At 54.9% G+C, this 23,432-nt stretch overlaps 6 protein-coding genes across 6 annotated transcripts; 5 read left to right on the top strand and 1 right to left on the bottom strand.

Annotated features, from left to right (window-relative positions):
- Positions 1 to 409: 409 nt before the first annotated feature.
- Positions 410 to 1,868, top strand: UMAG_11783 (uncharacterized protein; the record flags this gene model as incomplete). Its single annotated transcript, XM_011390099.1, has 2 exons — positions 410 to 495; positions 599 to 1,868. 2 exons carry the CDS (start codon positions 410 to 412, stop codon positions 1,866 to 1,868), a joined length of 1,356 nt encoding a protein of 451 aa, XP_011388401.1.
- An 881-nt stretch (positions 1,869 to 2,749) lies between these two features.
- UMAG_05233 (putative alanine--tRNA ligase) lies at positions 2,750 to 5,722 on the top strand (the record flags this gene model as incomplete). The annotated part of the gene is made up of 1 exon (XM_011389968.1): positions 2,750 to 5,722. One exon carries the CDS (start codon positions 2,750 to 2,752, stop codon positions 5,720 to 5,722), a length of 2,973 nt encoding a protein of 990 aa, XP_011388270.1.
- Positions 5,723 to 6,903: 1,181 nt separating this feature from the next.
- On the top strand, positions 6,904 to 14,385 carry UMAG_05232 (Adenylate cyclase; the record flags this gene model as incomplete). The annotated part of the gene is made up of 1 exon (XM_011389967.1): positions 6,904 to 14,385. The coding sequence occupies one exon, from the start codon at positions 6,904 to 6,906 to the stop codon at positions 14,383 to 14,385; it is 7,482 nt and encodes a 2,493-aa protein (XP_011388269.1).
- Positions 14,386 to 15,387: 1,002 nt separating this feature from the next.
- UMAG_05231 (uncharacterized protein) lies at positions 15,388 to 16,080 on the top strand (the record flags this gene model as incomplete). The annotated part of the gene is made up of 3 exons (XM_011389966.1): positions 15,388 to 15,418; positions 15,503 to 15,966; positions 16,072 to 16,080. The coding sequence occupies 3 exons, from the start codon at positions 15,388 to 15,390 to the stop codon at positions 16,078 to 16,080; spliced, it is 504 nt and encodes a 167-aa protein (XP_011388268.1).
- Positions 16,081 to 16,510: 430 nt separating this feature from the next.
- UMAG_05230 (salicylate hydroxylase) lies at positions 16,511 to 17,839 on the bottom strand (the record flags this gene model as incomplete). Its single annotated transcript, XM_011389965.1, has 1 exon — positions 16,511 to 17,839. One exon carries the CDS (start codon positions 17,837 to 17,839, stop codon positions 16,511 to 16,513), a length of 1,329 nt encoding a protein of 442 aa, XP_011388267.1.
- Positions 17,840 to 19,170: 1,331 nt separating this feature from the next.
- UMAG_05229 (uncharacterized protein) lies at positions 19,171 to 22,545 on the top strand (the record flags this gene model as incomplete). Its single annotated transcript, XM_011389964.1, has 1 exon — positions 19,171 to 22,545. The coding sequence occupies one exon, from the start codon at positions 19,171 to 19,173 to the stop codon at positions 22,543 to 22,545; it is 3,375 nt and encodes a 1,124-aa protein (XP_011388266.1).
- Positions 22,546 to 23,432: the final 887 nt, after the last annotated feature.

Genomic DNA, 23,432 nt, shown 5'->3' with positions numbered 1-23,432 from the left:
CTGCAAAGAGCTTACTAGTTTCTGTACGACATGGTATACAGTATTCACGAAACAGCGACTCTACGGCAATCACAGAATTACACAAGCAGACATACTGTACGTGAAAGTTGTCAGTCACGAGTGTCATTTAGTGCGTCGCCATATGATCCAGGCCTCTGCGCGTCAAGTGTGAGCAACAGACACGAGAGAAGCGAGTCGCGTTCAAATTGTGTCACTCTGTGACATTCACGATTCGTGATTCGTGATTTCGGCGAAATGCTCGGATGCCGGCAATTCGCACCCCCACGACTTTTTCAGCTCAGTTGCTTTCGATCTTGAATCTGGACCCAACACGTTTGTTCCTGCAAGAAACGCGCCTTGTCCGGTTCAACGATGTAGTTCGAGCAGCAACTCACACTGTATCCTCAGGATGGTGGATAACGAACAGGTACCCCTCGCAGTGTCACGCCTCTTGGCAGCGAGGTACCCCACTTTGGATGTTGACCCCTCCTGGTTGTAAGTCGAGACTTCGCATCTTTGAATATCTGGCCTTGTCTTTCTTTGACAGCTGTCACTGACCCATGCTTGCATTCTGAATCGCTCTTGATCACCCGCACAGGTCAAATTGTGTCAGAAACGTCCGCCAGCGTGGCTTGGGGTCGTACGCTGCATCGTCCGATCAGCTGGCGGAAGCAGTGAGGCAAGAGCTGCTTGACTCGGATCTAGCCAAAGTAGTGCCCGCTTCATACAGCCGTATCAATGCTGCTGCTCTCACCTCTAGCTCTGGCAAAATCGGAGAATCCGGTCGTGGAGCCATCTTGGTACAGATCGAAAGCATGATCGATATTGGCTACTCTGCTTCCTACCAGCTCGAAATTGCCCATGCGCGAAGAGACGCTCGGTGTGCCAACATGGATCCGAATCAGGTACCAGCAGAGTCAAACACTGCGACGGAAGCAGACCACATGGCCGACTTCCAAGCGCAACAAGATGACAAGATCCAAGCCACCACCGTGTACCCCAGGAGAATGCTCAAGCTCGAGCTCGCGGATGGCGGCAACGGTACCAGCGTGTGCGCGATCGAATGGCAGCGCATCATTGGGCTTGATATGAACACGACGAAAATTGGGACCAAGCTGCTGCTCAAAGGAGTAGCTGTCAAGGATGGTTGCTTGTTGTTGACGCCTCAAACGGTCGTCGTGGAAGGCGGATGTGTGCGGGAGAAAGACCAAGTGGCGGAAGACAGATTTATCGACAAGCTACGATCTCAGCTTGGAAAACCCCCGCAGAGCGATACACCGGCCGATGGCGAAAGAGTTGCTATCACACCGACACATGGCGCTGCACCAAGAAGCGAGAAAGTCGAAGATTTCAGACGCGGTTCCAGTCCGGACGAAGACGAGTGTGAGCTTCTGGCAGCGCTCGAAGCTGAAGAAGAGATCATGACCGCCGCTTCCTCTTCAAAACGACCGACTGTATCGACAAATACGGCGTCCAGCTCGACAAACAAAGACACTGGCAACGCCCAATCCATCATCATATCGGATTCAGCACTGCCGCCTCCAACAGGGCGGCGGCCAGCAACACTGATCGTGCCCGAGGGCATGACGCAAAGCTCGGGTGGCAAGGTTCGGAGCCAACGTGCGGCTGATGCGCCACCTAAAACGCATGCGACACAGGAAGATCCAATCTCTCTGATTGACAGCGACGATGATGACTTGTTTGCTTCAATTCCAGACAGTATTCTCGGCGGCACAGGCTCAGCGGGAATGGGAGGGTTTGAAAGGTCTCAGCAAGGAGATGGCAGACAGAGCAGCAGCATGCCACCAAAGGCTCTCCACAGCTCTCGCGAGGAGCCGATTGTCATCGAGTCTTCGCCTGAGCCGTAGGGTGAGCGCTTGACCATCCAAGCGAACAGATTCTTCTCCAACCCATCGGACAACTTGGAATATAACACTGGCATCAGCCAAGAACCACAATGCGATGTTGTCTGCACCTTTGAATTCCGAGTCATGTCCACCGTTCAGCCCCTTGATGCGGTCTGGCGACATTTGACAATCGTGAATCGTATTTTGCAGTGGACCCTGAAATATGAGAATTGGAGGTGAGTATTAGTCATGCGTATGTAATTGCAGGACCGAGTCACAAATGATGCGTGCCAATTTACAGAATGGGCCAACCAACCAACGCATTCCGGAGAAGAATCACGAATAGCGAGCCAGCCAAACACGAACAGTGAAATGACGACTCACGAATTTTTTGTGACGCCGCGAGTCGTGAGTGGAAGAAAAGCCCTCGTGTGTGTGTGTGTGTGTGTGTGCTTAGAACCGAGCTCTCTGGTTCGCGGACGTGCGCAGCAAAGTTGTGCACACAAAAAGATTTGCCATAAGTTAACTACTTATCTCGCTCAGATTGCTATCTCGTGCTCTCGCCATCATCTTGTCCTCCTTACTTCTTGCTTCTCGCATCGACGACAGCAGGCAGCACTTTCACTTTCGCATACGAATCGAACAACGGTTTCAGCTGGTTGATGCCAACAGCTCGTGTCACTCTTCTGGCTTCTGGCATCGCACGCACGTTTTCGATCGCGTCTTCAACTCGATTGGCCCCCCATCGACCAGTATATACAGCCTTGATCCACTCTACAGAATCGACTTTTGCCCTTTCTAGACATTTGCGGTGCTCGATTGCTTCAGCAGCTCCGTCTCTTATCTCGGTTCGATCGTCACACCATCTCTTGGGACCTCGTCATAAGCTTCCAACATCCACCATGACTGACTCGCAGCCTACCGCTGGCGCGCTCGACGCTGCCACTACCTCGCGCTTTGGCGACTGGCCCGCTACCAAAGTGCGAGACACCTTCACCGGCTACTTCCAGGAGCGCAAACACACCTTTGTCCCTTCCTCTTCTACTATTCCCTACGATGACCCAACGCTTCTCTTCGCCAACGCCGGTATGAACCAGTACAAACCCATCTTCCTTGGCATTGCAGACCCCAACTCGTCGTTCGGCTCCATGAAACGAGCTGTCAATTCGCAAAAGTGCATCCGTGCAGGTGGTAAGCATAACGACCTCGACGACGTTGGCAAGGACACCTACCACCATACCTTTTTCGAAATGCTGGGCAACTGGTCGTTTGGCGATTACTTCAAGAAGGAGGCTATTGAGATGGCTTGGGAGCTGCTCACCAAGGTCTACGGCCTGCCCAAGGACCGCCTCTACGTCACCTACTTTGAGGGTGATGCCAAGCAGGGCCTCGAACCCGACCTGGAAGCGCGCGACCTTTGGCTCAAAGTTGGCGTCGATGAGGACCACATCCTCACCGGTGATGCCAAGGACAACTTTTGGGAGATGGGCGCTACTGGTCCGTGCGGACCATGCTCCGAGATTCACTATGACAGGATCGGCGGTCGCAACGCCGCCGACTTGGTCAACAAGGACGACCCCAACGTCATCGAAATCTGGAACAACGTTTTCATGCAGTTCAACCGAGAGGATGACGGCTCGTTGCGGCCCTTGCCTGCCAAGCACATCGACACGGGAATGGGCTTCGAGCGTCTTGTCTCGATCCTGCAGGACAAGCCCTCCAACTACGACACCGACGTCTTCACCCCCATCTTTAACAAGATCCAGCAGCTCACCGGCGCCCGTGCTTACACGGGTAAGCTGGGCGCAGAGGACAAGGACGGTATCGACACTGCCTACCGTGTGGTTGCCGACCACGTCCGAACCTTGACCTTCGCCATCTCGGATGGAGGTGTGCCCGACCGTGACGGCCGTGGCTACGTTCTGCGTCGTATCTTGCGTCGAGGCACGCGCTACGTGCGCAAGTACTTCCAGGTGCCCATTGGCTCCTTCTTCTCGCAGCTCGTGCCAACGCTCGTCGAACAGATGGGCCACTTCTTCCCCGAGATCACCAAGAAGGTGGACGACGTCAAGGCGATCCTCGACGAGGAGGAGGCCTCCTTCGCCCGCACCCTCGACCGCGGTGAGAGGCTCTTTGAGGAATACGCCGCCAAGGCTAAGGCCGCTGGCAACAAGCAGCTCAGCGGCAATGACGTCTGGAAGCTGTACGACACTTTCGGTTTCCCCGTCGACTTGACGCTCATCATGGCCGAGGAGCAAGGTCTCGGTGTCAACGAAAAGGAGTTTGAGGCTGCCCAGGCCGAGTCCAAGGAGATCTCCAAGGCTGGTGGTAAAAAGGGCGAGACCGAAGCCGTCAAGTTCGACGTCCACGATCTCGGCCATCTCGAGAAAGACTCGTCTGTGCCCAAGACGCAGGACGACTTCAAGTACGGCGTCAACACGGTCAAGGCGAGCGTCAAGGCCATCTACCAAGATCATGCGTTTGTCGACAATACCAGCAAGATTGGCGACCGCGCCAAGAACTTTGGTATTTTGCTCGACCGCACCTGCCTCTACGCCGAGAGCGGTGGTCAACAGGCCGACACGGGCTCGATCGTCATCGACGGCAAGACGGAATTTGTGGTCGAAGACGCCCAAGTGTTCTCTGGCTACGTGCTGCACATTGGTCACCTGAAGCATGGCGAGCTTGGCCTGAACGACGAGGTTGTCGTTTCGTACGACCAGAGCCGACGTGGACCATTGCAGTCGAACCATACAGCTACGCACATTCTCAATTTTGGGTTGCGCGAGGTGCTTGGCGACCATATTGACCAGAAGGGTTCGTTGGTTGCACCTACCAAGCTTCGTTTTGACTTTTCGCACAAGCAGGGCGTCAACGTGCAAGAGCTCAAGAAGATCGAAGATATCTCGATCGACTGGATCAAGCGTGACGTGGGCGTCTACTCGAAAGAAATGCCTCTCGACACTGCTCAAAAGATCCCCGGTCTGCGCGCCGTGTTTGGCGAAGCCTACCCGAACCCTGTCCGCGTTGTTACGCTCGAGTACGACCTTGACACGATCGCGGATGACATTGAGAACACCAAGTGGCGCGGCACGTCGGTCGAGTTCTGCGGCGGTACTCACGTTGCCAAGACGGGCGAGATTGGCGAGTTTGTGATCACGGAAGAGTCTGGTATTGCCAAAGGCATTCGACGTATCATTGCAGTTACCGGTAACGAAGCTGCTGCTGTGACCAAGGTGGCGGACGACGCCGAAGTTCGACTTGCCGAGATCGATGCGATTCAAGAGCAATCTGCCAAGGATGCAGCGCTCAAAGCTTTCGGAACGCAGCTTGCGCAGCTCGACATGAGCGTTGTGCGCAAAGCGTCGCTCAACGAAACTTTTGCTGCCATCCGAAAGAAACTGGACAGCGGACTGAAGGCCAAAGACAAAGCCGACACAAAGTTGGTCGTTTCCGCTGTCGAAGAGCATTTCAAGACGAAGCCCAATTCGACTTGTTTCATCCACAAGTTTGACGTAGGATCCAACATGAAAGCTCTGCAATCGGCCTTGAACACGGTGAAAAAGATGGACAAGACCGCCTACCTTTTTTCGCAGGAACTCGATGTCAATGGTGTCAAAGTGGCCGATGGAAACGCGATCAAGGCCAAGGTGGTCCACGTGGCGTACGTGAGCAAGCACGATCAGGCCAAAGGTTTGAATGCAAAAGAGTGGATCGAAACCAGTGCTCAGCACGTCGGTGGTAAGGGTGGTGGAAAGACCGATTCGGCTCAGGGTATTGGTGAGATGGGCGGTCAAGCCCTCGAGGATGCAGTGGAGGCTGCCAAGAGGTTTTACATTCTAAAGTGCGAGGAAAGCGCCATGCCTTTGCAGTAGACGCGCGATGGCTCGACGAAAGGTCTGTTTTGGACGCCAACTTGCTATTCTTGGATGCAAGATTGCGTGCTTGCAGATGAGATGGTGACAAGTTCTGATTGGGGCAATGGACAAGGGAGACGCTCACCTCGTACCGAATTTGGATAGATGTCTTTCCTCGATGCGTGTTTGTGCATTTGCTGTTCTCGGCAAGAGCCTGTGATGGAGATGGGATACAGTACAATGATTGCGAATCGAAAATGAATTGGGTTGAGAATCGTGAATATGTGAATGGTGTTCAGCTATGTGGAGTCTAGCAGTGACGAGTTAGCACCCGTCAAGATCTTGTCCAGGCATTCACGGTTCATGACGGACGTGCCCAAGTTGATTATGGATGAGCAAGTGACGATCTAACGGAGAATTGCACGCGGCACGCGGCAACGGGCACATATCGTATCACGTATGATTCGTGATTTACGATTCACGACTCACGATTTTCTACCCGTGACCACGACTTACGATTCACGATTTGGACGTGTCTGCGAGAGAAAAGATTCATGACTAACAAGACTGCGATTTTGCCTGGATGCCACACGATTAGACGTGAATCACAAATCACGAATCACGAATCGGAGGCGCCGTGGCTGTTGGGCTATAGAATCACGAATCGTGAATCACGAATGCTGAGTATCTCCCTTTTTCTCCGCATCACGCACCGACTCACAGAGACTAACGACTCGCAGATTCAATCACGAATCACGAATTGACAGGCGTTGTTGAGTCTCACAGTTGACCGAATACAGTTCACGATTCACGGTTCACGGGTCACGGGTCACGTTGACGGTTGGTGGTTGGTGGTTGGAGCAAATCAAGTCACGAGTCGTGAGTGTCACATAAACAGACAACTTTCACATTTGTCTCGAACGTCGCAGTCGTTTGCATCTTGACCATCATCAACAAAGCTCCATGCCCCTCATCGTCCTTCGCCCTTGATCATCACCGCAATGGCATGCCTCAGCCCTTCATCGCAGCCGTAGGTCCGCCGCTCTATTGGTGGCTCGCACGCACGTTACCGCACAACCGCTCATACAATCGTACCATCGTACAATCACATGGGGGTTTTCCCCTCGCTTTGTGAGCACTCGCAGCCAGCAACCATCTACTAAAGCAAGAGCAAGCGAGGTTTCGTTCAATCCTCGTACATGCTCTTTACCATGCAATTCACCACTCGATCCACCGTGGCCTCGCCCGAGCAGCAGCACCAACACCAACAGCGCAGTATCTCGTACTCGGATATCGAACTTGGTCTTGAGCGCATCAGCTCTCGCGACAGCAATGGCAGCTCCAACTTTACGCACAGAGCCTATCCTCCACCGCTATCTCAGCAATATGACGACACATCCACCAACTCCTTTCATTCATCGCAGCCAGACATCACAGCCTCTTCTTCAACTTTGTCGTCTCGCCTCGTGAGCGCCAACTACTCCCGTCCTCGGTTCGAGCATGCGCACACTCAACCACCCACACCCGACCAAGACCGCTCCAGCTCCGGCTCCGGCTCCGGCTCCGGCTCTCGCTCCTACTTTCCCGCCAACTCGCATTCCGACTCTTTGCCCGGTCCCAGCACTCATAGCATCAGCCCTTCCTTTGACGAGGACGAACTCCGTCAGATCATGTCGCACATTCCAGCTAACCAAGCCACGTCCAGCTCGGATGGCGATGTAGGCAAGGCCGTCCAGTCTGCCAACCATCAGGACATCAGTCCGTTCCTCTTCCAGAGCGAGAACGCAGCTCCCTTTTCCTCCTCCCACTCCAACCGTACCAGTGTCAATCCATCCGCAGCCTCGACCGCCAGCCCGTCGACTTCGGCGGCAACCAGGACACGTCCGCGCGGGGGCACCAACGCCTCGCAGTACAACACCCTAGACACTAGCTTCGGTAGCATCGATCGGCCTGGCCTTTCTTCTTCCCGCTCTCAGTATTCATTGCGCCCACAGACCCCACCCTCGGCGTCCACTTCCACTAGCACTCTCAACGGCTCCAAGGACACGCACGCTTCTGCCGTCAAGAAGACGCGCAATCCGTTCGGCTTTCTCAAAAAGAAGTCCTCGGCCCACTCAAATGCTTCCTCGAATCACCCCACGCGCCACGACATCGGCTCGGTCTCTTCGCTCTCGTCGCGCTACGGTCCCAACGCGGCGGCCAACGTCAATCCGATGCGCCCACCTGCCTGGCTCGATAATCACTGCACACTTGCCAACTCCAACTCGCCTTCTTCGGCTTCGCTGCGCTCTCACTACCACCAGCCTCCTGCCTCTTCGAATCCCCCTCCTTGGCAGAACCCCCTCGTGTCTCGTGCAGACTCGACTCCTTCCGCCATGAGTCTCGAAGATGAGGTCGAGGCTGAGCATCATCTCAAGAAGGACCCTCGCAAGCGCATCAAAGGCGTTCGCCATCACCTTGCAAAGACCACCAAGCCCGGCGAGGACGCCGACTCGGCACGCGACCCTGCCTTTGCAGCCCAGAGCCAGTCCATCGAACAAGAGGTCGAACTCTCGTTGGACATGAACTTTGACCAGCTCGATGACTTTGTCGACACCAACGCAGCGCGCCAGCGGCTCCAGGGCTCGATCACTGAGTCTGCCAGTCCTTCCGAGCATCGCTCACCAAACGGAAGCGAAGCCGGCGTGTATCGCTCGCCATCCCCTTCCCAGACTCCCATTGCCGAACGCCAGACTTCGGTCACTTCTACCGTCGAATCTCCCTCGCACGCCTCGGAAGCCTCGCTCGCACCCTCGGGCTCTCTGCGAACCCCGAGTCGCACTACTGCGTCTACCTCTACCTCGTCCGCTTCCACCGTACTCAGCGACCGTCTTCCTTCGCAGGTCAACATGCTTCCTCGCAATAGCGTCCCCAGGCTCAGCCTAGCCGAGATGCAAAACTACCAGTCGCTCCGTAAACTCTCGAACAACCTCATCGACATGTCCCAGACGCAAAACCCTTCCGCTATGGGCGCATCCTACCGCCGCGGATCCATCGCAGCCGCCCAAGCACCTGTCGACGCGCCTCAGCTAGGTGTCGCTCCTCGTACTGACTCTGAGCTCTCCGATCGCAAGGACAGCGTAGTCTCTACCCACAGCATGCGCTCCAACCATAGCGGCATCTCGCCCAAGACCTCATACGCCAACCTGCCCAGTGTCATTCAGGAGCGTCAGAAGCCGGCTACTGCACTTCCCTCCGCCGCGAATTGGACATCATCCATCACCAGAGACAAAACGGCCAATGGACATGCTGACCACGCCTACCAATTTCCGCCCGCAACTGAGTATCAGTCCAACTTGCTGCTCAGCGTGCGCAAGTCGAGTGCCAGCTCGGGGCAGGAGCCTAGCTCCAGCTGGATGGCTCCCGACAGTTGGGCCGTACAACCGGACAAGATGCGCGACTATCTTCGCGACGATAATGTCGGCGAGGAGGAAGACGACGACGACGACCAGCACCAAGCCAGAGCCGCTTTGGCCACCGATGGCAAGAGGCGCGGTTCCAGCTCCGGTATCAGCTCGACGCATGCATCGAGCATGTTCCGCACCTCATCCACCGACCCTTTCAAGAAGACTGCCTCGCTTGCTGGCTCACGTCGCGGCACGGACGACTCGGTCGATCCGCTCACCGCTTTGCCTCCATTGCCAGGCTCCAAGTCGGTGGACGAGGCAGCAGCCAACAAGGTCGATGTACTCCAGCAGACCAATAATCTCGCTCAATCGGCTCTGGTGCAACAGCAGTCTCAATCCCAGAACCACCACCAGCCCAGCCCCAACGTCCGTCCCACCTCGAGAGGCGGTGCTGGTGCCCACATGTTTGCCTCCGCCGGCGCTTCCGCTGCAGCAGCTGCTGCGGGCAAGCTTGGTTTACATCGTCCATCTAAACATCGTATGAACGCGCGACCCAATACCGCAGGCTCCGTTGGTGCGACCCGACCTTCCACCACCACGCTCGGCTCGACCCTCTCGGCAGAGGACGACACAAGCATCAACGGCTCCATCCGACGCGACGGCCATCCGCTCAAGCGCTCCGCAACTGCCAACACGAACAACGCCACGGGAACTTTGCCTCGCAACCACTTCATCCGCGTCTACAAGACGGACGGCACCTTTGCAACGCTCTCGTGCTCACTCGTCTCGACGGCAAACGAAGTACAGACAATCCTCGCGCGCAAGAGCCTCACCACCGAATCGGCCGCATACAGGCTTTTTGTGCGGGACAAGGGCTCCGAGAGACCGCTGGGGATCTCGGACAAGCCTTCTCAGCTCCAGCGTCGTCGTCTCATTCAGGCAGGCTACACCGAGAACGATGGCTTGGAAGATATGGGCAGAGACGATTTGTCATACCTGCTTCGCTTCGTCTTTCGCCCCGACAGTGTTCCCACCTTCGACTCGGAATCCATCGGCCACAGCGAGCACACATTCCAGCATCTCGATCTGCACAGCCGCAATCTCGAAATGGTGCCCATCTTTCTGTATAAGCATGCCGACTGGATTGTTAGCCTCGATCTGTCAGGCAATCCCATGTCTGATCTTCCGCTCGACTTTGTACAGCTCTGTTCAAGCCTGCGAACTCTGCGACTCTCAAACTTGGCGCTCAAGCGCATCCCGCAAAGTGTCCGGCACAGCGAAACCTTGACGCACCTCGACGTATCCAACAATCGAATTGTCGAGCTCGCGCATGTCAGTCTCGATCTTATTCCGGAGCTCATGTCGCTCAAGGTGCAAAACAATCGTCTCTTTGACTTGCCCTCATACTTTTCCAGCATCAGCACGCTGAGGAACCTCAACATCTCTAACAACCGCTTTGAAGAATTCCCCAAGGTCATCTGCGACGTCCCTTCGCTGGTCGATCTTGATGTGTCATTCAATTCGATCACTGAATTGCCCGCCGAAATCGCCAACCTCATCAACTTAGAGCGCTTCATCCTAGCCGGCAACGAGCTGGAAAAGCTGCCGGACAGCATGAGCGAGCTCGTCAGCTTGCGCACCATCGACCTGCGTCGTAACAAGGTGCAGGACGTTTCGTCGCTGCTTGGTCTTCCACGCCTTCAAAACATCCAGGCCGAGAGCAACAACATCAAGTCGTTTGAAGCTACACTGGGTCCGCAACTCACTCAGGTCGAGCTCGGTCGCAACCCACTCAGCAAGGTGCGCATCGCTGCTCTCACCACGTGCGATCTCACCTCGCTCGACCTGTCGTCGACCAACATGACGCGGCTCGAGGAAGGTCTCTTCCCGCAGCTGCCTGCGCTCGTCAAGCTGACGCTCGATGGCAATCAGCTCGTTGTGCTGCCCGACACGCTCGGAGACTTGAAGCGACTCGAGATGCTATCATGCAGCAACAATCTGCTTGCTACCCTCCCCGAGTCGATCGGTGATCTCAAGGCGCTCAAGGAGCTGCTTGTGCACAACAACAACCTCAAAACGCTTCCACAGACCTTGTGGCTCTGCGAGAGCCTCGCACACATCAATCTCAGCTCCAACTTGCTCGAATCGTTCCCAGCAGTGCCTGACATTCGCACCGATGCTTCCGTTGGAGATGCGGCTGCAGCTGCCGGCACTTCGGCCGTTATCGCTGCACGAAAGGGATCTACAAGCTCGTCGCTGACGCACAGGTCTAACACTGGTGGCGCCAATGGGAACATCAATCTCTCTACGCCCTCCGAGGTCTTTGTGGCGCCGCTCTCGCTCAGCCTGCAGAAGCTGCGTCTGGGAGACAATCGTCTAGGCGATGACGTTTTCAGTGTCCTGTCCGAGCTCACCTCGCTCGAGGTGCTCAACCTCAGCTTCAACGAGATCTTTGAGATTCCCGATTTTAGTCTCCAGACGCTCACCAAGCTGCGTGAGCTATACATCAGTGGTAATCAGCTTAGCACGATTCCTTCCGACGATCTTGTGGTGCTACAAGAGCTGCGCATCCTCCACCTCAACTGCAACAAGCTCACTACTCTCCCCACCGAACTTGGCAAGCTCAAGAAGCTCGCCAACCTGGATGTCGGTAATAACGTGCTCAAGTACAACATTGCCAATTGGCATTACGACTGGAACTGGAACATGAACCCGGAGCTACGCTACCTCAACCTTTCCGGCAACACGCGTCTCGAGATCAAGACCAAGCTGAGCGATATGGGCTTCACGCGCAAGTCCAACATCTCGGACTTCAGCCGCTTAACCAGCTTGCGCATGCTGGGTCTCATGGATGTCACAATGCCATTGCATTCAAATGCCACGCCGGATGAGTCGGACAACCGCCGTGTGCGAACCTCGCTCTCGCAGGTCAACGGAATGGCTTACGGAATCGCCGACGCACTCGGCAAGCACGACAACTTGAGCGTCATCGATCTTGTGATTCCAACATTCCGTAAGGACGAAGGAGAGTGCATTTTTGGTCTATTTGACGGTAGGGGCCACGGTGCACATGTTGGCAGCCGTATCGCGCATCACCTGGCCGAATGGAGTGGACATCGTCTATCGTGGGAGTTCCAGAAGCACCAGAATGAAATGACCGCCGAACCTGTTTCGGTTCCGGATGCGCTGCGCCGCGCCTTCCTACGCCTGCAGAAGGACTACGCCGACGCGCTCATCAACGATGGCAGCCGCAAGCTCTCTGAAGCACACGCAGAGGCGGCTGCGGATGTGACGCGAAGCTCTGCGCCTGCGATTGCGGCCGCCTCCAACAAGCATGACTGGCGCGCCGGCGCTTCCGCGATTTTAGCGTACGTGGTCGACCACACGCTCTACATTGCTAATGCGGGTGATGCTCTGGCGGTCATGTCGCGCAACGGTGGCACAGCACATCTGATCAGTAACAAGCACGAGCCGTTTGACCGTGCCGAGATCGAGAGGATTCGATCGGCGGAAGGATGGGTCTCGCTGCGTGGCTATGTCAACGACATGCTCGATGTCTCGCGTTCGTTTGGCTACTTCCATCTGTTCCCGATTGTCAATGCTGCACCTGCGGTGACGACGGTGCAGTTGACTGACTCGGATGAATTTGTGATTATCGCCAACCGCACGCTGTGGCAGTATGTGTCGTACCAGACCGCGGTCGACATTGCACGTACACAGCGAAACGATCCTATGATTGCAGCGCAGAAGCTGCGAGATTTTGCCATCAGCTACGGTGCCGAGGAGAGCATCATGGTCATGGTGATCTCGGTGGGTGATTTGTTCTATCGTTCAGATCAGCGTAACGGCGGTGGACTCAACTTTGCGTCGTACAAGAACAGCGACGCCATCCAAAAGGCAGGACGTCGATTCCGCGAGGAGCTGCCTGGCGATCGCACGCTGGCGAGACTGGACCGTGAAGTGGCACCTCCCATCGGACAGGTGGCGCTGGTGTTTACGGATATCAAGAACTCGACGTCGCTGTGGGAGACCAACAATGGCATGCAGACGGCGATGCGATTGCACAACTACCTGTTGCGACGACAGTTGCGCACTATTGGGGGTTATGAGGTCAAGACGGAAGGCGATGCATTTATGGTTTCATTCCCCTCGGTCAGTGCAGCTCTGCTGTGGTGTTTTACAGTACAGCAACAGCTGCTGCAAGAGGACTGGCCGCGCGAGATCTTGGACAGCGAGGACGGCAAGGAGGTGTACGATCAGTCGGGCGAACTCATTCATCGAGGTCTGTCGGTGCGCATGGGCATTCACTGGGGACGGCCAGTGTGTGAGGCGGATCCGATCACGAGACGAATGGACTACTTTGGACCGATGGTGAACCGTGCTGCTCGAATCAGCGGTGCAGCCGATGGCGGTCAGATCTTGGCGAGCAAGGACGTAATCAAGGAGCTGCAGGGCCTATTGGGTACGTTTGACGAGTCGTCGACAGCCGGAGGTGCGGGCGGAGAAGGTGAAAATCTAGAGAAGACCGAGGAGGAGCTAGACGAGGATGCGTTCCGACTGCTCAACCCGAACGTCAGCCGCGATGTGGTGCTGCTACGTAGGATGGGTTTTGGTCTATCGCAGCTGGGAGAGCGCAGACTCAAGGGTTTGGAGACGCCCGAGATGCTGTGGCTTGTCTATCCGAAGCAGTTAGCAGGACGTCTGGAGCAGGCCAAGACCGACGATGCACCTGACGCACCCACGGCGCAAGTGTATGAGCCGACAGTGCAGCTGCTAGATATCGAGGATGTAAAGCAAGTGGGCATGCTCTGCTTGCGACTCGAGTATCTGTCCAACTCTACGGTCTGTCCTGGCATCTTTGCTGCCAAGGATGAAGCGGATCGATCGCAACCTTCGACGCCTCTGGACGATAACGGACGGAATCCGATCGACGGCCACGGAACGGCGGTGCCCCTGCTGTCACACCAGGCGCGACGCAAAGGGGTTGAGGCGATGTTGACGATGCATCCCGAGCTGCTCATCTACAGCATCCGAGACGATGCGACGGATGAAGAGTTGGCGGGCATCTTGGATCAGCTGACGACGCGGATCCAGAACGCCGTGTCTTCGCTCATGCTGAATATGTTGCGGGACAAGACGGCCAACGGTACCAAGGAACTTGGCGTGGATCCTGGGGTGCTCGAGTTGTTGATGGGCTTGCTTTCACAGCCGCCTCCGCGAGCGTCAACGTCGGCGTTGAGTTTGCCCAGCCCACGGACGAGCCCTCGCAACAGGCTGTTGGAGCTGGTTCCCTAGGCGCGGCGCCTGGTGGTTGTTTCGAAATAGTAATCACGAATCACGAATGATATTCACGATTCACGATAGTCACCGAATTTTGTACTTCTTATGTTTTAGCAAATGCATTCACGGTTAGCACCTTAGAACTTTGCCACAGTCCGTTTGGTCTGAAAGTCCTTGCAGTGGTCTGCCGCTATTCTGAAGCAGTCACAGAGTGTTCTGAAACAGTCACATGAGTGGAATGAGGAACGAGGGCATGCCGAGAAGAAGGCAGGTCAGTGTTCCGCACGATACAACGCAAGAGCGGGACTGGGGCTGCATAGCTCGCCGAGGCGGCACTGGAAATGGTTTGAATTCTTCATGTTAAGATAGGCTGAGCTGGAATTCACGATTGTGAATTCACCAACGCTTTTCTTCTCAAGCGCGAAGAACAGTTAGTTATATTTAATAAAAAACGAAAGAAAACAGAATAGAAACAAACACGAAAGTCAGCGTGCTGGCAGTCGGTGAGTGGAGCGCGTGGAGTGCGGTTGCGGTGTTGCTATGCTGTGTTGCTCTTGCACCCTGAACAGGCCAGCTCGAACCGAATCCAACATCAACGCGCAAAACGCACAACGCACCACAGTTACAGTCACGAGTCACACTCAAAGTCGCACATATAGTCACAAGATAAACTACGTGATAATCAAATTCTATCTACTCTCTCGGTGTGCTCAAACACGCCGCGCGTTCGTGGTTTATACACACTCAACAGCCGAATTCCGAGGCACGTCTGGTTTTGTTGCCAATGTGCACAGATGGCGGTTGGATGATTTGCAAGCGTTGACCATTCACAATCACCATCAACGTCAAGATCCGCGCCTTCGCAACGCAGACGGTCGTTTTTCTCTTTCAGCACATCGAGCCAACGTGGTTTTGCGCAGCGTAAAAGCGTAAACGAGACAGGCTGGAAGCTGAATCCACCTCGCAACATCCTAGCTGGACCAAGTTTGATCATCAAGTCAAACACACACGGCAGCCATGGCGCAAGTACTAGAGATGGCTATGAAGAGTAAGTGATGCGCTCAGCTTTTGCGGATGATTGCTGTGCCTGTTCTGATGGGAGCATGGATTTGCTTCTTGTTCGCCGCTACAGTCCCGGAGCGGATCCGCTCGATGCGTCAAGAGCGACTATCATCGCTGCGCCCACTCGGCGAATTCTTTGACCATCAACGCATCTCTCGTCCACAAGATACCAACGAAGCGTTCCAACGTATCACTTACAACACACGCCACTTTTCGGGCAACTACGCCGTCATCGTAGCGCTGCTCACTGTTTATGGAATGATCAACGACACTCTGCTCTTGTTCGCCATCCTCTTCCTCGTGCTCGGCTTCTGGGCGATCAATCGGTTCGCACCGGAGCCTATGCAAGTTGGAGAGCACGTGATCACGCAGAAGAGTCTGTATACGGGACTGTTTGTGATCGGTATCCCGTTGTTGTGGTTCGCGAGTCCGTTTGGATTCATGTTCTGGTTGGTGGGGAGCTCGGCGTTCTTGATCTTGGGTCATGCGGCTTTCATCGAGCCTCCCGTTAGCAGCGAGTACACCGGTGTCGAGGTGAGTAGCGCTTTGCTGCATCCACACACTCGCGCTTTCGTGCAACAAAATCTTGCTGACCTTTCACTTTTTGTTCGCCACCGCGTTTGCTGCCTACATCTACAGACTGTCTAAGACGATCACGACAAACTCAAAACTTGCCCCCTCTTCCCTCCCACCCAGCAAAGACCAGGCCACATTCCGGTGCTCGTCGTGTTCAGACGCAGCGCACCCTGTGTGCACCCACGAGCACTGGCTGTCATCTTTCCTGTGTACATACTCACCCAAATGCGCGCGTAGATCCGGTAGAAAACAATGTCACGTGTCCAGCCATCCGAAAAGTGGTGAGTGCCGCGCTCAGGCCTTCTGATCGAGCCACGGCTTGAACATTCACAACACGGCACCTCGCTCTCACACGATCAGTCGGCACACAGTCGTGAGTGCAGAACCCACTCCGACACACACTCGTGACTCACGCTCCGACTCAACCAGCGTGCAGAGTTGACTCGTGAATTTGCGGAGAGAAACAAACCATCTTGACTGGGGCGTAAGCGCACTCGTGACTCTAGAGATTCTGTTGGATCCACTGGTTCATCTGGTCGTTCTCGGCGTCCAAATCGTAATCCCAGATGTGGTCGAATCTTTCGACCAGGTGCTGGCCCAACTTGTGCGGGTCGTCGGCGGCGACACCGCGGAACTCATACGTGTCGCCAGCCTCGAGACTGGTTTCGACCACCTTGTTACCTCTGGGCATGCGGATCTTGTCGTACACCTGAAGCGCACGTGTCAAGTTGGCGTTGTTCACTTTGGGATGCGACAGGAGCTTGGAGAGAAACAGAGCGTCTTCGATCGCCTGACCTGCCATGGCTCCCTGATGAGGAACTCCGCCGTGTGCGGCATCGCCCGAGACAATCACACGACCGTTGACGTACGAGCTCAACGAGGGCACTACTTGGTGGAGTGCCCACTTGTTGGGCTTCTCGATGCACTTGAGCATCTTGATCAGGTCGGAACTGTAGGTAGCAAAGTCATCGAGTAGCGCCTCCTGGCTGGTTTCCTGGATCCATGGCTCTCCCTTGCGGAACGGCGTACGTTCTGGCCATCGTGTACGGTCGGTTTTAAAAGCGACAATGTTGACCGTTTTGCCGCCTTGGATAGGGAAGATGAGGATATGCGAGTCTTTGGCAAGCATCATTTGAGCAGTGTCGGCGTAGAATTCGCCCTTGTCTTTGCCCAGAGCTGCGACAAACTCTTGTCGTGGGATGAGACCTCGATAGGCCCAGGTGCCGCTCCACACGAGTGCGTCGGATCCAGCAACTGCCGATGGACCAGCCGTGTTGGGATCGAGCGCGCCTCGAACACGGCTATGAATCCCATCGCATCCGATCACCAAATCGGCTTCGTGCGTAGATCCGTCGTGGAACGTCATCTTGACCTTGCCATCTGCCGTGGTAGGCTGTTGCAAGCTCTGCAGCCGTTTGCCGAAACTGCAAACGTGCGACGGTACTCTCTTGATGAAAGTATCCAGCAGTTCGGCTCGATGAATACTGGCCATACCGTATTTTTTGCAGATGGTCTCGGACAGCAACGTCTGCTCCTCGGGCTCGGCCAGTCGCCATTGGAAGAACAGGTTGCGAGAAGGAAAGTCGGCGAACTGAACAAAACTTTCGTACAAGCCCAAACGCTCCAACGCTGCTTGCGAGTTGGGACCTATTGCTATTCCTGCACCGATCTCGGAGAACTTGGAAGCGCTCTCATATACATGGATGGGAACACCACGCTCGTGAAGGCCGATGGCGAGGGTGAGACCGCCGATGCCACCGCCAATGATGGCGACGGAAAAGTCCTTGGTAGCTTTCGTGCCAGTGGAGGTGGAGGTGGAAGTGGAGCTCATTCTCTGTGAAGCTCGCAGCGAGGGTCAGGCGTGTAAAATGGTGGTGGGTGACGCAAGGTGCAAAGGTCAGAAGGGATGAGGTGAGAGGTGAATAGGGGAATCTGAGGGGGCAGCAAATGGAAGCGGATAAAAAAATGCGGGGATATATACACGATAGGATGGTGTGGTGCCTCTCGACGTCGACCACAATGCCTGGTTCACTTGAGGTTTTGATGGGAGCGACACGCTGGAACCAAAAGTGAGTCAACAGGCGATTCGGCCATCTGCGATACCTACGGACAAACGCAATAGCGCTTGGCGTGCATTCATTGAGCAACATCTTCTCACTCGCAACCAACGCCGTGCTGCGGGACACGAATCACGGATCGTCTCATTTGACCGGCTGTCTGCCATTGCCATGACCACATTCATGCATGCTCCACAATGAAAGCGCTCTCGGCGTCGTCTCGTCTTGCTGACAATCTGCAAAAAGGCTTGTGACTCCCAACTCAGGTGAGTGGGTGTGGGCAACGTGCAACGACGTTACACAAAGTGCCAATTCGTAATCAATCACGAACACGAATCCTGTCATGTGAGTGTGCGCGGACAGGGTCCGGTCGCAGAATATAGTCACAAAACAAATTACGAATATGAATCGCCAATGCAATTCTCAGTCGTGAGTGAAATGCCACACAGGAAATCGCGGGGATTCACAATTTCAGACGCTTTCGTTTTCTTGGCCATACAACTCGCTGCTGCTGCTACGTACAAAATCGATTGGTTTAGTTGATTTATAGTAGCAGATACTACCATCACGGCTACTACTCAGTGACTGCTGCTGTGCTGCGTCGTCTTGGGCTAGTCGTTGGCCAAATCACGAATCACGAGTGCATGGACCAACCTGGCTGGCTTGCACATTACGAAGCACACACCTGTCAAGATTCGCTTGTCCCTAATTCACGGTTATGTGATTCACGATTCGTGATTCACGATTGTTGGCGCCATTTACCATGACCACGAATCGCTATGTGTATCGTGAACCGTGAATCGTGAACCGTGAATCGTGAATCGTGAATGCTTTTGGCTGACCTATCCACGGTTGGCTAAGCGAGTCGGAGTCGTCAGTTGTGAGTGATGTTGGACCCTGGCTGAATTCTCTCCCCCACAGACGGTCTTGCTGCGCCTCAGACTCACGACTCATGATCTATAAACTCAATCTGCTCCCTCGTCGCTCTATCTGCTGTGCCATCAGCAGCTATTGCTACTCCTCAATGCACACTGGACAGCACCGGCACTGATCCGAGCGCCGGAACTGATTCGTGGATTCGCGCTCCGCGTGCTATCTCGCCAGCATGACCAAACATCTTTTTGTAATTGCTATATGTGCTGCGCTTGCTACTATCGCTGTTGGTGAGTTCGCTCCTCAACATCACCAGCAGCAATGGCAGCTTCCATCCGACGCCCGAGCGGCGCTTCCCATTCAGGAGCACCATCCCCATCACAAGCTCGTCACGAGTAGCAACACGCACGTCTGGTCGCTATCCTCAAAGCTTTCGCACCAGCGCCCTTTCCCCCTGCGTCCCCCCAGTTCGAGTCAAGCTACCGAGACCGTCGTCAGCGATCAACGTGCACAGGCTGGTTTCATCAACGATCCAGCGCCAGCGCCCTTGGCCGCCAACGCCAATTCCGCCGACCTGGAATGGTCGCTGTCCAACGCCAACGGTTCGATCCGAGTCAATGCTCTCTTCCCGTCGCTCGCTCATCTCGATCTGCTCCGTGCAGGCATCATTCAGGATCCCTCGATTGGCTTCAACGAGGGTCTCTACCGCTGGGTCGCCGACGAGCCATCTTGGACCTATACCGCCGACCTCGAGCCTGTTGTCCAACAGATTCGAGCTACTCGCAATCTTGCTATCACCGCCAATCCCCAGCAACAGTACTGGATCTACTTTGAAGGCCTCGACACCATCGCCAAAGTCTTTGTTGGAGGACATCTGGTCGGTGCCACACACAATCAGTTCAAGTGGCATGCCTTCCGAGTTCCATCGCATCTACTCGACCCCGACGATACGACCACGCGCCACGCACGCAATACCAACATCACCCTCGTCTTTGAAAATGTCAACGAGTATGCTGCGCAGCAAGCCGCAGAGCACGATCCAGGCTATCTGAACCAGGTAGAAAGCCCTCGTGAACCTCGTACCTCTGACTACGAGTATCCCAACCGAATCTTTGTGCGCAAGCAGCAGTCGGATTTCGGCTGGGATTGGGGTCCTGCTTTGGTGCCTCGAGGACCGTACCGGCCTGCCTACTTGATTGCACTGCCCGCCTCTGTCCAGTCTTCTGACGCTGTAGCAGCTCCAATTAACACACACAAGGCCGCTACAAGCCGAGCTTCTTCCTACACCCAGCAAAGTCCGGCCGTCCTGGTCATTGCGTCAGCCATTGACATTTATCGCAAAGGTCAAACCAACAATCTGCCGCCTCCCGATCCTGACGCCAACTGGATCATCAATGTCACTCTCACATTGCTCTCGTCCGACGTTGTGCACTGGCCATCGATTCGCCTCGCAATCCCCTCGCTGGGCTTGTACACCTTTGATGCGCTTCTCTCCTCTCCGACTGTACAAGCTGGAGTCAATCAACCCGTGCATGCCGCCTTTGAAATTCCGAGTGGCGGGAAGTACGGTCCCAAGCTCTGGTGGCCGCGCGGCTACGGCGAACAGAATCTTTATCACGTTGTTATTCGAAGTGATCAGCTGAGAATTGAGGTCCGAAAGCGTGTTGGCTTTCGCACCGCTGTGCTGGATCTTTCCGATATCTCGCGTCAAGAGGTCAACCAGGGCGTCCAGCCTGGCTCGCACTTTCGTCTCTTCGTCAATCAACGTGAAGTCTACGTCATGGGAACCAACACGATCCCGCTCGATACCCTCACCCCACGCATCAATCCAAACTATCTCCGATGGCTGCTCGAATCAGCGCTTCAAGCAAACACCAATCTGATCCGCATCTGGGGCGGAGGCGCGTACCCTGCGCAAGAGCTGCTCGATCTGTGTGACGAGCTGGGCATCATGGTTTGGATGGACGCCATCTTTGCTGCCTCTCTCTATCCCTACCACCAAGAGTTCCTCCGCGAGGTTAGCGGCGAAATTGCACAGGTAATGGTCGAAGTTGTCTCGCACCCTAGTCTGGTTGCTGTAGTGGGTAACAATGAAGGCGAGCTGTACTTTTTAGGAGCCTATGGCACAAGGCCACAGGATCCAGAGTGGCTGCGTGGATATCAACTCTTGTTCGACCTTGTCATTCGTGATCGCGTCAAGGAGTTCAGCAGAGGCTTGTCGTATCTTCCTTCCTCGACCACAACAGGCTACCTTCAGCTCGACCCGTACCAAGGTCGTTATGATAACTATACCAGGGGTGTCGAGATACATGGAACCGGTGAGCATTACGGCTATGATGCGCAGAGGGCATTTGACATCAATACGTATCCGCGCAGCCGGTTTATGGTCGAGTTTGGTATGTTTTCGCTCCCTTCGATTTACACTCTTGATCGCATTCTCGCTCCTTTGGGCATCAACGACGAAATCTATTCGGTCAACTCTACTGTCTTACGTGCGCATCTCAAGCATCCACCTGCTGCAAACTTGACTTACCCTTTTAGCGCCGATGTGGGCCAGCGCGAACTGCTTTCCGCCGTCAACACATATTTCCCGCAACCTCTGGCTAGCTTGGATGCCCGCGAAGAGCTGCACCAGTATTCGCTCTCGAGTCAGCTATACCAAGCCATCTTCATGGCCAACCAGATTTCCGTGTATCGTCGCCAAGCGGGAAGACGCGAGCAAAACCGCGGTTTGGTGGTCTGGCAGCTCAACGATATTTGGGAAGGTACGAGTTGGAGTAGTATCGAATACACTGGTCGATGGAAGATGGCGCACTATGTGTATGCGAACGTGCAGGCTCCGTTGGTAGCTGTGGCCGTGTACAATGTGTCGGATGATACGTTGGAGCTAGACGTCGTGTACACTGGTGCCAAGATTGGGGCTGGGGAGGGTGAGGTCAGCGTGCGAATGGACTGGTTTGATTTCGTCGGCAAGCCGCTCTACCAGCGCCGAGAGAACGTTACTTTGGATGTCACGACTCCTGGATCAATGACGATTTCAACTATTCGCAATCCCGCCCGAAGCGTATGCACGAGCAGCAACGGATGCTACCTGCGTCTCAGCTCTGGAAGATCCGGTTCGGACTGGACATGGTACTGGACGCCACTGCGCAACCTTACAGCCACGCTCCGCCACCTTGAGGAAGAAAACGTCCGTCCGCAGCTCAGACTCTCCCTGGTCTCGACCTCGCAGAAGAGCACGGCCGAGGGTGGCCACTGGACGGTTGAGGTGCGCAACACTGGCAACGCAACCGCGCCTTTTGTGTTTGTCGATCATGGAGCACACTACCTAGGCTATTTTGCCACTTGTCAAGGTGATGGTGAATGCCGACCACACAACGTATTCTGGCTTAACCCTGGCGAATCGAGGACGTTGAGCTTTGTTCGTCTGATCCCTTCCGAGGATGCGAGAGTCGAATGGGAGGACACAGAGGAGCAAAGGAAGAAATGGTTCGATTCGCTCAGCGCTTGGTCGCTGTTTGACAATCTTGGAGGCAAGGCTAGCAGCCGCAAGACAATGCAAAACACTCGAACGAAGCTTGGTGACGACGCAAGTATGCGCATCTAGGGTCTTTCTAATGACAATCTCGAGTTACGCCTTGAACACTACTTTTTCAGATGTCTATCTTGCATCTCGCGTCTCGCATTCCGGCTCGAGCGATGATTCGATGGATGATTATGTTTGCTGCTGTAGGACAATGACACGGACATTTTGATCAAAAGCGTAGAAGCGTGTGTGTGTGCCTAAGCATCCAGCTCGAGTGCCAGCATCTCGCTTTTCAGTTCTGATGTATGTTTCGGTGGATGATTCGAGCGATGGTTCGGTGGATGATGTAGGGACAATGACCAGACATTTTGATCACAAGCGTAGAAGGGTGCATGATCGTGTCGCAGCTCAAGTTGATCTCGGAGTGGCTGGCTTTGGCAGCGACTGTGCACGGTTTGTAGATGAGCTGGAGCGTACAGACATGGACAAAGATTGCACGTGCTCTGCTGTCGAGCTTCGCTTGTATCAGGCTAGTGAGCAGCGTTAGCGCAGCCGTGCATCCCTCAACTAGGAGGTATCAAGTTGAATGCGCCTGGGTGCGTCAACGTGTGCTGAGTATTGCACGGTGATGCCAGATCCACCAAGTACGTGACCTGGTCTAGCCAGCGATCTTGCAGTCACCCAAACTTCCTGTGTGTCGGCTGTGCGGCCGGCGCACTTGCAACTAGTACGTCATCGCCGCAAAAACAAGAGCCAAGCCATCACAGGCGCGATCGACATGATCAAGCATGATAGCTGGATGTAGCGACTGGTCGCATGCACATGCGCGATTGCAGATCGACAAGCGACCCTGCACTTGGAGCTCACTGCTGTAGTCGCTGCACACACTCTGGTCAACAAACAGGTGGCCCATAGCCGAAACGCACACACGACGCGCACTCGACGCTCAGCAAACAAGCCAATGAGAG

Source organism: Mycosarcoma maydis, chromosome 4 (genome assembly GCF_000328475.2).
Source record: "Mycosarcoma maydis chromosome 4, whole genome shotgun sequence".
Classification (NCBI taxonomy): Eukaryota; Fungi; Basidiomycota; class Ustilaginomycetes; order Ustilaginales; genus Mycosarcoma; species Mycosarcoma maydis.
The sequence above is the reverse complement of the archived record's forward strand: the minus strand, read 5'-3'. Positions and strand labels throughout refer to the sequence as shown.